This window comes from Pseudophryne corroboree, chromosome 2 (assembly GCF_028390025.1).
Source record: "Pseudophryne corroboree isolate aPseCor3 chromosome 2, aPseCor3.hap2, whole genome shotgun sequence".
Classification (NCBI taxonomy): Eukaryota; Metazoa; Chordata; class Amphibia; order Anura; family Myobatrachidae; genus Pseudophryne; species Pseudophryne corroboree.
In genome coordinates, this window is record NC_086445.1 from 267,291,190 (window position 1) to 267,307,644 (window position 16,455).

Genomic DNA, 16,455 nt, shown 5'->3' on the forward strand with positions numbered 1-16,455 from the left:
ATATGCTGCAGCGTCCCTGATATGACCCAGAGTCAAAAGCACGCTATCCCTGTCCAGGGTATCTATCTCAGATGACAAGTTATCTGCCCACTATTCAATAGCGCTACTCACCCATTTCGAAGCAACGGCAGGCCTGAGCAGCGAACCCGTAGTGACATAAATGGATTTTAGTGTATTTTCCTGCTTACGATCCGCAGGATCCTTCAGGGCTGCCGTGTCAGGAGACGAAAGCGCCACCTTTTTGGATAGACGCGATAAAGCTTTGTCTACCGTGGGGGTTGACTCCCACTTTTCCCTGTCCCCAAATGGAAACGGATATGCCACTGGAATTCTCTTGGGAACCTGTATCTTCTTGTCAGGATTTTCCAAAGCCTTTTCAAAAATAAGAATTTACTTACCGATAATTCTATTTCTCGGAGTCCGTAGTGGATGCTGGGGTTCCTGAAAGGACCATGGGGAATAGCGGCTCCGCAGGAGACAGGGCACAAAAGTTAAGCTTTTACAGGTCAGGTGGTGTGTACTGGCTCCTCCCCCTATGACCCTCCTCCAGACTCCAGTTAGGTACTGTGCCCGGACGAGCGTACACAATAAGGGAGGATTTTGAATCCCGGGTAAGACTCATACCAGCCACACCAATCACACCGTACAACTTGTGATCTAAACCCAGTTAACAGTATGATAACAGAGGAGCCTCTGAAAGATGGCTTCCTAAACAATAACCCGAATTAGTTAACAATAACTATGTACAAGTATTGCAGATAATCCGCACTTGGGATGGGCGCCCAGCATCCACTACGGACTCCGAGAAATAGAATTATCGGTAAGTAAATTCTTATTTTCTCTATCGTCCTAAGTGGATGCTGGGGTTCCTGAAAGGACCATGGGGATTATACCAAAGCTCCCAAACGGGCGGGAGAGTGCGGATGACTCTGCAGCACCGAATGAGAGAACTCCAGGTCCTCCTTTTCCAGGGTATCAAATTTGTAAAAATTTACAAACGTGTTCTCCCCTGACCACGTAGCTGCTCGGCAGAGTTGTAATGCCGAGACCCCTCGGGCAGCCGCCCAAGATGAGCCCACCTTCCTTGCGGAATGGGCCTTAACAGATTTAGGCTGTGGCAGGCCTGCCACAGAATGTACAAGTTGAATTTTGTTACAAAACCAACGAGCAATCGACTGCTTAGAAGCAGGTGCACCCAACTTGTTGGGTGCATACAGTATAAACAGCGAGTCAGATTTTCTGACTCCAGCCGTCCTTTAAATGTATATTTTTAAGGCTCTGACAACGTCCAACAACTTGGAGTCCTTCAAGTCGTCTGTAGCCGCAGGCACTACAATAGGCTGGTTCAGGTGAAACGCTGATACCACCTTAGGGAGAAAATGCGGACGCGTCCGCAGCTCTGCCCTATGTCGAATGGAAAATTAAATAAGGGCTTTTATAAGACAAAGCCGCCAGTTCAGATACTCTCCCGGCCGAAGCCAGGGCCAGTAACATAGTCACTTTCCATGTGAGATATTTCAAATCCACATTCTTTAGTGGTTCAAACCAATTGGATTTGAGGAAATCTAAAACTACATTTAGATCCCACGGTGCCACCTTAGGCACCACAGGAGGCTGTATATGCAGTACTCCTTTGATAAAAATCTGGACCTCAGGGACTGAGGCCAATTCTTTGTGGAAGAATATTGATAGGGCCGAAATTTGAACCTTAATAGATCCCAATTTGAGACCCATAGACAATCCTGATTGCAGGAAATGTAGGAAAACGACCCAGTTGAAATTCCTCCATCGGAGCACTCCGCTGCTCGCACCACGCAACATATTTTCGCCAAATACGGCGATAATGCTTCGCGGTGACTTCCTTCCTTGCCTTTATCAAGGTAGGAATGACTTCTTCTGGAATGCCTTTTCCTTTTAGGATCTGGCATTCAACGCCATGCCGTCAAACGCAGCCGCGGTAAGTCTTGAAAAAGACAAGGACCCTGCTGAAGCAGGTCCCTTCTCAGAAATAGAGGCCACGGATCGTCCGTGACCATCTCTTGAAGTTCCGGGTACCAAGTCCTTCTTGGCCAATCCGGAGCCACTAGTCTTACTCCTCTTTGCCGTATAATCCTCAATACCTTTGGTATGAGAGGCAGGAGGAAACACATATACCGACTGGTACACCCAAGGTGTTACCAGCGCGTCCACAGCTATTGCCTGCGGATCTCTTGACCTGGCGCAATACCTGTCCAGTGTTTTGTTGAGGCGAGACGCCATCATGTCCACCATTGGTTTTACCCAACGGTTTAATAGCATGTGGAAAACTTCTGGATGAAGTCCCCACTCTCCCGGGTGAAGGTCGTGTCTGCTGAGGAAGTCTGCTTCCCAGTTGTCCACGCCCGGGATGAATACTGCTGACAGTGCTATCACGTGATTCTCCGCCCAGCGAAGGATCCTGGCAGCTTCTGCCATAGCCCTCCTGCTTCTTGTGCCGCCCTGTCTGTTTACATGGGCGACTGCCGTGATGTTGTCCGACTGGATCAACACCGGTCTTCCTTGAAGCAGAGGTTCCGCCTGGCTTAGAGCATTGTAGATTGCTCTTAGTTCCAGAATGCTTATGTGAAGAGACTTTTTCAGGCTCGACCACACTCCCTGGAAATTTCTTCCCTGTGTGACTGCTCCCCAGCCTCTCAGGCTGGCATCCGTGGTCACCAGGATCCAATCCTGTATGCCGAATCTGCGGCCCTCCAATAGATGAGCCTCCTGCAACCACCACAGAAGGGATACCCTTGTCCTCGGCGACAGGGTTATCCGCAGGTGCATCTGAAGATGCGACCCTGACCATTTGTCCAACAGATCCCTTTGCATGGAATCTGCCGAAAGGGATTGCTTCGTAAGAAGCTACCATTTTTTCCCAGGACTCTTGTGCATTGATGTACAGACACCTTTCCTGGTTTTAGGAGGTTCCTGACCAGGTCAGATAACTCCTTGGCTTTTTCTTCGGGAAGAAAACCCTTTTTCTGAACTGTGTCCAGAATCATCCCCAGGAACAGCAGACGAGTTGTCGGCATTAATTGGGATTTTGGAATATTCAGAATCCATCCGTGCTGCTTTAGCACCTCTTGAGATAGTGCTAAACCCATCTCTAGCTGTTCTCTGGACCTTGCCCTTATTAGGAGATCGTCCAAGTATGGGATAATTAATACGCCTTTTCTTCGAAGAAGAAATATTATCTCGGCCATTACCTTTGTAAAGACCCGAGGTGCCGTGGACAAACCAAACGGCAGCGTCTGAAACTGATAGTGACAGTTTTGTACAACGAACCTGAGGTACCCCTGGTGTGAGGGGTAATTGGAACGTGGAGATACGCATCCTTGATGTCCAAGGATACCATAAAGTCCCCTTCTTCCAGGTTCGCTATCACTGCTCTGAGTGACTCCATCTTGAACTTGAACTTCTTTATGTATAGGTTCAAGGACTTCAGATTTAGAATAGGCCTTACCGAGCCATCCGGCTTCGGTACCACAAATAGAGTGGAATAATACCCCTTCCCTTGTTGTAGAAGAGGTACCTTGACTATCACCTGCTGAGAATACAGCTTGTGAATGGCTTCCAAAACCGTCTCCCTTTCTGAGGGGGACGTTGGTAAAGCAGACTTCAGGAAACGGCGAGGTGGCTCTGTCTCTAATTTCAACCTGTACCCCTGAGATATTATCTGCAGGATCCAGGGATTTACCTGCGAGTGAGCCCACTGCGCGCTGTAATTTTTGAGACGACCGCCTACCGCCCCCGAGTCCGCTTGCGAAGCCCCAGCGTCATGCTGAGGCTTTTGTAGAAGCCGGGGAGGGCTTCTGTTCCTGGGAAGGAGCTGCCTGTTGCTGTCTCTTCCCTCGTCCTCTGCCTCGTGGCAGATATGAATAGCCCTTTGCTCTCTTATTTTTAAAGGAACGAAAGGGCTGCGGTTGAAAGGTCGGTGCCTTTTTCTGTTGGGGAGTGACTTGAGGTAGAAAGGTGGATTTCCCGGCCGTAGCCGTGGCCACCAAATCCGATAGACCGACCTCAAATAACTCCTTTACGCATCGCCTGTCCACTGTCGTGTCCATAAAGCTCTTCTGGCCGAAATGGACATAGCACTTACCCGTGATGCCAGTGTGCAGATATCTCTCTGTGCATCACGCATATAAAGAAATGCATCCTTTATTTGTTCTAACGACAGTAAAATATTGTCCCTGTCCAGGGTATCAATATTTTTGATCAGGGACTCTGACCAAACTACCCCAGCACTGCACATCCAGGCAGTCGCAATAGCTGGTCGTAGTATAACACCTGCATGTGTGTATATACCTTTTTGGATATTTTCCATCCTCCTATCTGATGGATCTTTAAGTGCGTCCGTCTCAGGAGAGGGTAACGCCACTTGTTTTGATAAGCGTGTTAGCGCTTTGTCCACCCTAGGAGGTGTTTCCCAGCGCTCCCTAACCTCTGGCGGGAAAGGGTATAAAGCCAATAACTTCTTTGAAATTAGCAGTTTTTTATCGGGGCACCCCACGCTTCATCACACACGTCATTTAATTCTTCTGATTCGGTAAAAACTACTGGTAGTTTTTTCACACCCCACATAATACCCTGTTTAGTGGTACCTGTAGTATCAGCTAAATGTAACATCTCCTTTATTGCCAAAATCATATAACGTGTGGCCCTACTGGAAAATACGGTTGATTCGTCACCTTCACCACCGGAATCAGTGCCTGTGTCTGGGTCTGTGTCGACCGACTGAGGCAAGGGACGTTTTACAGCCCCTGACGGTGTTTGAGGCGCCTGGACAGACACTAATTGAGTGTCCGGCCGCCTCATGTCGGCAAACGACTGCTTAAGCGAGTTGACGCTATCCCGTAATTCCACAAATAAAGGCATCCATTCTGGTGTCGACCCCCTAGGAGGTGACATCCTCATATTTGGCAATTGCTCCGCCTCCACACCAATAACGTCCTCATACATGTCGACACACACGTACCGACACACAGCAGACACACAGGGAATGCTCTATACGAAGACAGGACCCACTAGCCCTTTGGGGAGACAGAGGGAGAGTCTGCCAGCACACACCAAAAAGCGCTATATATGACAGGGATAGCCTTATGATTAAGTGCTCCCTTATAGCTGCTTTTATATTAATATATTGCCATTTATTCTGCCCCCCCTCTCTGTTATACCCTGTTTCTGTAGTGCAGTGCAGGGGAGAGACCTGGGAGCCTTCCTGACCAGCGGAGCTGTGACAGAAAATGGCGCCGTGTGCTGAGGAGATAGGCCCCGCCCCTTTTTCGGCGGGCTCGTCTCCCGCTATTTAGTACATTTAGGCAGGGGTAAATATCTCCATATAGCCTCTGGGGCTATATGTGAGGTATTTTTAGCCTTTTTAAAGGTTTTCATTTGCCTCCCAGGGCGCCCCCCCCCAGCGCCCTGCACCCTCAGTGACTGCCGTGTGAAGTGTGCTGAGAGGAAAATGGCGCACAGCTGCAGTGCTGTGCGCTACCTTAAGAAGACTGCAGGAGTCTTCAGCCGCCGATTCTGGACCTCTTCTTGCTTCAGCATCTGTGAGGGGGCCGGCGGCGTGGCTCCGGTGACCATCCAGGCTGTACCTGTGATCGTCCCTCTGGAGCTTCATGTCCAGTAGCCAAGAAGCCAATCCATCCTGCACGCAGGTGAGTTCACTTCTTCTCCCCTCTGTCCCTCGTTGCAGTGATCCTGTTGCCAGCAGGAATCACTGTAAAATAAAAAACCTAAGCTAAACTCTCTAAGCAGCTCTTTATGAGAGCCACCTAGAATTGCACCCTTCTCGGCCGGGCACAAAAATCTAACTGGAGTCTGGAGGAGGGTCATAGGGGGAGGAGCCAGTACACACCACCTGACCTGTAAAAGCTTTACTTTTGTGCCCTGTCTCCTGCGGAGCCGCTATTCCCCATGGTCCTTTCAGGAACCCCAGCATCCACTTAGGACGATAGAGAAAAAAGCGTTCAGTTCATGAGCGGGAGGAAACGTTACCTCAGGTTTCTTTCCTTTATACATACAGACCCTAGTACAGGAACAGCAGGATCCTCTGTTATATGCAACACTTCTTTTATTGCCACAATCATGTACTGAATGCTCTTAGCCAGTTTTGGATTCAATCTGGCATCACTATAGTCGACACTGGAATCAGAGTCCGTTGTGGTATCTGTATCTGCTATTTGGGTAAAAGCACGTTTCTGTGACCCCGAAGGGGTCTGAGCTTGCGACAATGCATCCTCCATGGATTTCCTCCATGTCTGGTTCTTAGACTCAGATTTATCAAATCTCTTAGACAACCGAGCCACATTTGCATTCAGAACACTCAACATATTAACCCAATCATTCGTCACTCTCACAGTCTTTTCTGTCCCCACTCCAGCCTCCTCTTGGGAAGAGCACTCAGCCTCGGACATGTCGACACACACGTACCGACACCCACAACCAAACTGGGCTATAGGAGACAGACCCACAACAAGCCTGTAAGAGAGACACAGAGGGAGTTCTGCCAGCTCACAACCCAGCGCCTATCCCGGCACTGAAGCGAGTAAAAGACTGCCCAGACCTGTTAGCGCTTTTATATGTAAATAATTAGCACCAAATTTCTTGTGCCCCCCCCCCCCCCCCCCCCGTTTTGCACCCTGTTACTTGTACAGTAGAGTGGGAGGCCAGGCTCAGCGTTCTCTGCAGCTTCTGTGAAGAGAAAATGGCGCTGGTCAGAGCTGTGAGGGCTAAGCCATGCCCCCTTAATGGCGCGCTTCAGTCCCACTTAAATTACATATTTATACTGGCGGGGGTCCGTAATTAGTGCCTAGGCACTGTTTACACATCTGCCAGTGCTATTTGAGGGTGTTATGCTGCCCAGGGCGCCCCCCCTGCGCCCTGCAGTGCCGTTCTCATGTGGGAGCATGGCGCGCAGCACGGCCGCTGCGCGGTACCTCAAAAGCCATCTTCTGCAGTCACTGAAGTCTTCTGATCTTCCTTTACTCACCCGGCTTCTGGGCGTGCGTAGCAGGTCGCCACGGGTTCCATTCCCGCTCTACGGGTGTTGTAGACACCCACGAGTGGGAATAGTCCCTGCTGGTCGGCATGCCGACAGTCAGGATTGTGATGGGGCAGGATGTAGGTGGAGGTCATGTGACCCCCTCCTGTCACATAACTACATCCTGTTCTTCTAATCTACATTATCTGTGAATTCTGTTCCTTTAGGACAGTGATGGGGAACCTTTGGCACTCCAGCTGTTGTTGAACTACACATCCCAGCATGCCCTGCTACAGTTTTGCTATTTGGCCGTGCTAAAACTGTAGCAGGGCATGCTGGGATGCGTAGTTCAACAACAACTGGAGTGCCAAAGGTTCCCCATCACTGATTTAGGCAGTGAGTTAATGGATTTAGGAGACATTAGTTGCAATGAAATATTGTGTTATAAATCATTTCTCTATAAACTGAAATAAAATTAAACATACACTAGAATTCTAGATGCAACACATCTGTGCATGTAGAACAGTGAGTGGGTGGGAGATGGAAATAGAACAGTGCCAGCCCAGCAGCCACACTAATCTGTTATTGAGCAAGAACATCCAAATGTAAAAAATAAATAAATAAATAATGAAATACAGAAATAACTATACAGACAATATTTGGTCTGCACAAAAGGGAGAAGCAAATATCCACATGATAAGCAATTTCAGAGATTTAAACATTACATTACCACTACCCTTACATCAATTACATGGACTGCACAGTAAAGAAAGAAAAGCTAATAGGATTTTAATACCTACCGGTAAATCCTTTTCTCTTAGTCCGTAGAGGATGCTGGAGTCACCATTAGAACCATCGGGTATAGACGGGATCCGCAGGAGACATGGGCACTTTAAGACTTTCAAAGGGTGTCAACTGGCTCCTCCCTCTATGCCCCTCCTCCAGACTCCAGTTATAGGAACTGTGCCCAGGGAGACGGACATTTAGAGGAAAGGATTTATTGTTAAACTAAGGTGAGATACATACCAGCTCACACCTCAAGCATGCCGCATAACGTGGCATTCAACAGAACACAAGCCAACGGCATGAACAATTTCAGCAACAAGCTGACTATAAACGTAACACAACATGTGTGTAACCACAACTAATAACTGCAGATATAGTAAGCACTGGGACGGGTGCCCAGCATCCTCTACGGACTAAGAGAAAAGGATTTACCGGTAGGTATTAAAATCCTATTTTCTTATACGTCCTAGAGGATGCTGGGGATGCTTCAAGAACCATGGGGTTTATACCAAAGCTCTAGAACGGGCGGGAGAGTGCAGATGACTCTGCAGCACCGACTGACCAAACTTGAGGTCATCATCAGCCAGGGTATCAAACTTGTAAAACTATGCAAAAGTGTTTGAACCCGACCAAGTAGCTGCTCGGCAAAGTTGTAATGCCGAGACTCCCCGGGCAGCCGCCCAGTACGAGCCCACCTTTCTAGTAGAATGGGCCTTGACCGATTTCGGTAACTGCAATCCAGCCGTGGAATGAGCATGCTGAATCGTATTACAGATCCAGCGTGCAATGGTCTGCTTGGAAGCAGGACACCCAATCTTGTTGGGAGCCCACAGGACAAACAGAACCTCCGTTTTCCTAACCGGAGACGTTCTGGCGACATAAATTTTCAAAGCTCTGACCACATCCAGAGACTTTGACTCAATTAAGGCATCAGTAGGCACTGGCACCACAATAGGTTGGTTCATGTGGAAAGATGAAACTACCTTCGGCAGATATTGCTGACGAGTCCTCAACTCTGCTCTATCTTCATGGAAGATCAAATAAGGGCTCTTGTGAGACAAGGCCGCTAACTCAGACACCCGCCTTGCGGAGGCCAAGGCCAACAGAATGACCACTTTCCAAGTGAGGAATTTCAAGCCCACCTTCTGTAAAGGTTCAAACCAATGTGATTGAAGGAACTGCAACACCACGTTAAGATCCCATGGTGCCACAGGGGGCACAAATGGAGGTTGGATGTGCAACACACCTTTCACGAAAGTCTGAACTTCTGGAAGGGAATCCAATTGTTTTTGAAAGAAAACCTATAAGGCTGAAATCTGTACCTTAATTGAGCCCAACTTTAGGCCCGCATCCACACCGGCTTGTAGAAAATGGAGAAAACGTCCCAGCTGAAATTCTTCCGTAGGAGCCTTCTTGGATTCACACCAAGAAACATATTTTCTCCAAATACGGTGGTAATGTTTAGACGGTACTCCTTTCCTGGCTTGAATAAGTGTGGGAATGACTTCACTGGAAATACCCTTTCGGGCTAGGATTTGGCGTTCATCCGCCATGCCTTCAAACGTAGCCACGGTAAGTCTTTATACATGCACGGCCCCTGCTGTAACAGGTCCTCGCGTAGAGGAAGAGGCCAGGGATCTCCTATGAGTAATTCCTGAAGATCTGCATACCAAGCCCTCCTTGGCCAGTCTGGGACAATGAGGATCGCTTGAATCTTTGATCTTCTTATGATCTTTAGAACTTTTGGAATGAGAGGAAGTGGAGGGAATACATACACCGACTGAAACACCCATGGTGTCACCAGTGCATCCACTGCTATTGCTTGAGGGTCCCTCGACCTGGAACAATATCTCTGAAGCTTCTCGTTGAGATGAGATACCATCATGTCTATTTGAGGAATTCCCCAATGACTTGTCACTTCTGTGAAGACTTCTTGATGGAGGCCCCACTCTCCTGGATGGAGATCGTGTCTGCTGAGGAAGTCTGCTTCCCAGTTGTCCACTCCTGGAATGAAGATCGCTGACAGAGCGCTTGTATGCTTTTCCGCCCAGCGGAGAACCTTTGTGGCTTCTGCCATTGCCGCTCTGCTTTTTGTTCCGCCCTGGCGGCTTATGTACGCTACTGCTGTTACATTGTCCGACTGGATCAGTACGGGCAGATTGCGAAGATGTTCCGCTTGTAGAAGGCCGTTGTAAATGGCCCTTAACTCCAGAACGTTTATGTGGAGACAAGTTTCCTGGCTTGACCATCTTCCTTGGAAGTTTTCCCCCTGTGTGATTGCTCCCCAGCCTTGGAGACTTGCATCCGTGGTTACTAGGATCCAGTCCTGGATCCCGAACCTGCGCCTCTCTAGGAGGTGAGAGCTGTGCAGCCACCACAGGAGTGAGATTCTGGTCTTGGAAGACAGGATTATCTTTCGGTGCATGTGCAGATAGGACCCGGACCACTTGTCCAACAGGTCCCACTGAAACACTCTGGCATGGAATCTGCCAAACTGAATGGCCTCGTAGGCCGCAACCATCTTCCCCAGCAACCGAGCGCATTGATGGATTGACACTCTTGCTGGTTTCAGAATTCGTTTGACTAGACTCTGAAGATCCAGAGCCTTTTCCACTGGAAGAAAAACTCTCTGTAGTTCTGTGTCCAGTATCATTCCCAAAAACGACAACCGCGTCGTCGGAATCAAGTTTAGGAGCCAACCATGTTGCTGCAGAACTGTCAGGGAGAGTGCAATGTTTTTCACCAACTGGTCCCTGGATCTCGCCTTTATCAGGAGATCATCCAAGTACGGGATAATCGTGACTCCTTGCTTGCGAAGGAGAACCATCATTTCCGCCATCACTTTGGTGAAAATCCTCGGAGGTGTGGATAGACCAAATGGCAACGTCTGAAATTGGTAATGATAATCCTGAATTGCAAACCTCAAGTAAGCCTGATGCGGAGGATAAATGGGAACATGTAAGTAGGCATCCTTTATGTCCACCGACACCATAAAATCCCCTTCCTCCAGACTGGAGATCACTGCTCGGAGAGACTCTATCTTGAATTTGATTTTTTTCTGTATTTTTTTTTTTTATTTTTTTTTTTTTAGGTAGAAATTGAGGGATTTCAGGTTTTGGATTGGTCTGACCGAGCCGTCCGGCTTCGGGACCACGAACAGGCTTGAATAAAAGCCTTCTCCCTGTTGTGACGGGGGAACCATGACAATGACCGGATTTTGAAACAACTTTTGTATTGCGTCGTATACTACCTCCCTGTCCGGAAGAGAAGCTGGAAAGGGCGATTTGAAAAATCGGCACGGGGGAACGTCTTGAAACTTTAGTTTGTACCCTTGGGATACTATTTGTAAAACCCATGGGTCCAGATCCAAATGAAACCAGAACTGACTGAAGAGTTTGAGACGTGCCCCCACCGGTGTTGACTCCCGCAGAGGAGCCCCAGCGTCATGCGGTGGGTTTGGCAGAAGCCGGGGAGGACTTCTGCTCCTGGGAACCCGACAAGGCTGGTGATCTTTTACCTCTTCCCCTTCCTCTAGTAGCAAGGAAGGAAGAACCTCGCCCTTTTCTGTAATTATTGGGCCGAAAGGACTGCATTTGATAGTGGTGTGTTTTCTTTTGTTGTGGAGGAACATAAGGCAAAAGGGATGATGACTTACCCGCGGTAGCCGTAGATACCAAATCAGCAAGGCCGTCACCAAACAAGGCACCACTTTTATATGGTAGAGAATCCATATATTTCTTGGAGCCAGCATCAGCATTCCATTGGTGAATACACAATGCTCGCCTAGCTGAGACTGCCATGGCATTGGCTTTTGATCCCAAAAGGCCAATATCTCTCGCAGCTTCCTTTAGGTACGCTGCAGCGTCCTTGATATAACCCAGCGTCAAGAGGATGCTATCCCTATCTAGGGTATCTATATCAGATGACAAGTTATCTGCCCACTTTTCGATAGCACTACTCACCCACGCAGATGCAATGACAGGTCTGAGTAGCGTACCTGTGGTCGCATAAATGGATTTTAACGTAGTTTCTTGCTTACGATCCGCAGGGTCTGCCAGGTGACGGGAGAGCCACCTTTTTAGACAAACGCGATAGGACCTTGTCTACACTGGGGGGTGACTCCCACTTTTCCCTATCCTCAGAGGGAAACGGATAAGCCACCGGAATCCTTTTGGTAATCTGAAACTTTCTGTCAGGGCTTTCCCAGACTTTTTCAAATAGGAGTGTTCAGTTCATGAGAGGGAGGAAACGTTATCTCAGGTTTCTTTTCCTTATACATACAGACCCGTTTATCAGGAACAGCAGGGTCCTCAGTGATATGTAATACATCTTTAACCGCCACAATCATGTACTGAATGCTCTTTGCCAATTTTGGATCTAATCTGGAATCACTATAGTCGACACTGGAATCAGTGTCTGTGTCGGTACCAGTGTCTGCCAACTGGGCAAAAGTACGTTTTTGTGAACCCGAGGGGTTCTGGACTTGTAATAACACATCCTCCACAGATTTCTTCCATGCCTGGGTCTGAGACTCAGACTTATCTAATATGAGCCACATTAGCATTCAAAGCATTTACCCAATCAGGAGTCGGGTGTGCCGACAGGGTCAACCCCACAGCCGTTTGTGTCCCTAATACAGCCTCCTCCTGGGAAGAGCACTCAGCCTCAGACATGTTGACACACGTGTACCAAACACCCCCAGACACACCGGGCATATAGGGGACAGACCCACAGTAAAGTCTGTCAGAGAGACACAGAGGGGATTTGCCAGCTCACAACCCAGCGCCAAATTAACGGGTCTGAAAACACAAAAAAATGCCCCAGACCTGTAGCGCTTTAAAAATCAAATATATTGCACCAAATTATACTGTGCCCCCCCCCCCCGTTTTGCACCCTGAGACTTGTCAGCAGTGTGAGGAAGGACCAGCGTCTCTGCAGCCCTGTGGAGAGGAAATGGCGCCGAGCTGAGAGTGAGCTGTGAGGAAGAAGCTCCGCCCCCTTAATGGCGCACTTCTGTCCCGCTTATTTAAATAAATAATTATACTGGCGGGGGTTAGGACAGTGCCTTGGCACTAATGTGCCCTCTTGCCGGTGGAAATTGAGGATTTTTGCTGCCCAGGGCGCCCCCCACTGCGCTCTGCACCCTGCAGTGCTGTGTGTGTGGGAGCATGGCGCGCAGCGTTCCGTTCGCTGCATGGTACCTCAGAATGCAGTCACTGAAGAAGTCTTCTTTTCTTCTGCTACTCACCTGTCTTCTGACTTCTGGCTCTGTAAGGGGGTGACGGCAGGCTGCGGGAGTGAGCAGCTAGGCGTACCCAGCGATCAGCACCCTCAGGAGCTAATGGTGTCCTGTCAGCCAGAAGCAGAGCCATTGAACTCACTAGAAGTTGGTCATACTTCTCTCCCCTAAGTCCCACGAAGCAGGGAGACTGTTGTCAGCAGCCGCCCTGAAAATAAAAAACCTAACATAAGTCTTTTTCAGAGAAACTCAGAGCTCCCCTGTAGTGCGTCCAGTCTCACTGGACACAATTCTAAAACTGGAGTCTGGAGGAGGGGCATAGAGGGAGGAGCCAGTTCACACCCTTTGAAAGTCTTAAAGTGGCCATGTCTCCTGCGGATCCCGACTATACCCCATGGTTCTAATGGTGACCTCAGCATCCTTTAGGACGTATGAGAAATATAGGTGTATAAAAGCGCCTAGCCATGTAGTCTCCATTTGCAAACACTTGTGATACAAAATGGGTCGTTCTGAAGGGCTAAGTGACATCAAACATGGTACTGTGATAGGATGCCACCTTTGCTATAAGCCGGTTCTTGAAATTCCATCCCTGCTCAATATTATTAGCAAGTGGAAGCATTTAGGAACAACAGCAACTCAGCCATGAAGCGGAAGCAGTGTGAAAGGGTTAACCCAGGTCCAGTGACATGAGAATTCAACCCGACTAGCTACCCAGGTTGGTCCGAGAAGAACCTGGGTTACAGGGCAGTGTAAATTAGTAACCCGGGTCCCGTTCACTGCATAGGGTGAGCTGCATTCCTTGCACCCGGAGATTATGTAATCTCCAAGCGTCAGGAGAGGTAACCCCCAGGAATATCCTGCGTCCAGCCTGCGGTGTAAACCTGGGTTCAAGCCGCTGTGACACTACTTGAAACCAGTGTCCAGTGTCTCAGGCTGGACCCGGGATTTAGATGTAAAAGGCGTATATTAATGTGTCCCGAGGACTGTTAAGACCTGATCTAGATCATCAATAGAAAAATTTGGACATAACTTTTCAAGCTAAATATTTAGACCCACAGTTATTTTTACAACACTTACCAATGCCCAATCCAAATTGAACAGTTTTTCATATGTCTGCCATGATCGTGATCGCACTTGTGCAGACACACTTAGTTTCTCACACAGAGACACAAAGTCTGGATCACCACTTTCATTTCTGACAAAAAGAAAAAAAGAGAAAAGTAAAATTGAAAACAAGTCACAAACTGCTGCGGCACAAAAGACCCAGGGATAAATCCATCAAAGGTCATCCTTAGTAAAAAGTTAAATTTATTCATGTATACCCTAAATTCTGCTATCTATTTCTGTTCAATTTAGACAATATCACTCTGCTGAACACATATGTAAGACATGGGCTATATTCAGTAAGAGTCGGAAACTGCCGTCTTGTCGGAAAGACGGCTGTTTCCGACTATAATAGGTCGGAAGGGGCTCCGACTTGTCGGAATGCTGTCGGAAAGCAGGTCGATCGTCGGAATGCCCGCCGATCCACCTGCTGCTGTCGGAAAGGGGGCCAAATCCGACAGGTTTTGGTCCCCTTTACGCCAAACTCAATCCGCGGTGAGGCGACGGGAGCGGTGCGGCGGGCGACGGGGATAATAGTACCTGCAGTGCCTCCTCCGCTGCCGCACAAAGCACTCCCGCTGCAAGCTCCGGCCGCCGTACACTGCTCCCCCCGCCAGCCGCCGCACACTGCTCCCCCCGCTGCTGCTGTCAGCGCACCCGGCAGCCACTGACAGCAGCGGCAGGACAGGACACAGGGAACGACCAAATCCGACAGTCGGATTTGGCCGCTCTTTGAATAGGGGTTGTCGGGTCCATTCCGACAACTGCATGTCGGAATGGACCCGACTGTTATTGAATATACCCCTATGGGGTGTATTCAATAGCTGTCGGAAGCTGCTGTCTTGTCGGAAAGACGGCAGTTTCCAACAGATTTTGGTCGGAAGGGGTCCCAACCTATTCAATATGGGCTGTTTTTTTCCAACAAGTCGGGAATCCCAGACTTGTCGGAAAACACGTGGATCAGCGGAATATCCGCCGATCCGCGTGCTTCTGTCGGATATAGGTACCAAATCCGACAATCTCAATCCGACTTTAAAAAAAGTCGGAATAAGGTGAGGAGACGGGGGAGCGGTGCAGCGGCGGCCTAGGGGCAGCAGGGCATGCAGGTACCTGACGGGCGTCCCCCCTGCAGCGTTCCCCGACCGCCACTGGGATACACGGCTGAGTGCTGTGATGTGTGGCTCCCTCCACCAGCTCCCCTGTGATCTCACACACAGGGAGCTGCTGACAGCAGCTGCACAGACGCCGGCCAAATCAGACAGTCAGATTAGGCTCAAATCAGACAGTTGGATTTGGCCGCTCTATTGAGCATGTCGGAATGGATCCGACTCTTACTGAATACACCCCTAAGTATTTGCAACAGAAAGCCCATAATACTGCATTACCAATAAAAATTATTGAGAAAAACAAAGCAAACCTAAGGAAAGCTTGTGGGACTTTTAGTTTCATAATAGTTTTTAATCTTTTAACCTTGATTAATGTTATTTTCTATGACTTATGCAATAAATGACAACCTGGTCCTCATCGCTGATATCATCTAAAAGTGAGCCAAAGATGGGACTACAGACTTGTGAGCCATAGTGGGACAGCATTCTGCACCCTCCTGATACGTTTAATACAGGTTTTGAATTGAATATGAACAGTTAAACTAAATAAAGAAGTGGAATCACGATCTGCGTTCCACCAACATCAGACCTGGAAGCGGAAATTACTTATGTGCTCCACTATCGCTTCAGAAACTATTTCATAGTGAGCATAGGAAGCATCATGTGTTCCACATGCTGTCCAAAGAGACGAACAACAAGAAGAGGAAATGACGCACGCGTTCCAAAGGAAAAAAAAATAAGAATTTACTTACCGATAATTCTATTTCTCATAGTCCGTAGTGGATGCTGGGAACTCCGTAAGGACCATGGGGAATAGCGGCTCCGCAGGAGACTGGGCACAAAAGTAAAGCTTTAGGACTACCTGGTGTGCACTGGCTCCTCCCCCTATGACCCTCCTCCAAGCCTCAGTTAGGATACTGTGCCCGGACGAGCGTACACAATAAGGAAGGATTTATGAATCCCGGGTAAGACTCATACCAGCCACACCAATCACACCGTACAACCTGTGATCTGAACCCAGTTAACAGCATGATAACAGAGGAGCCTCTGGATAGACTCACAACAACAATAACCCGATTTAGTTAACAATAACTATGTACAAGTATTGCAGATAAACCGCACTTGGGATGGGCGCCCAGCATCCACTACGGACTACGAGAAATAGAATTATCGGTAAGTAAATTCTTATTTTCTCTGACGTCCTAGTGGAT

At 48.5% G+C, this 16,455-nt stretch overlaps 1 protein-coding gene across 1 annotated transcript in view; it reads right to left on the minus strand.

The window, feature by feature from the left end:
- The window catches only part of RB1 (RB transcriptional corepressor 1), a 593,146-nt gene that overhangs the window by 551,405 nt on the left and 25,286 nt on the right, over positions 1–16,455 (minus strand). The window contains exon 2 of the mRNA XM_063952790.1: positions 14,112–14,229. Within this exon, the coding sequence (XP_063808860.1) occupies positions 14,112–14,229 (118 nt within the window). The remainder of the gene's footprint in view (positions 1–14,111; positions 14,230–16,455) is intronic.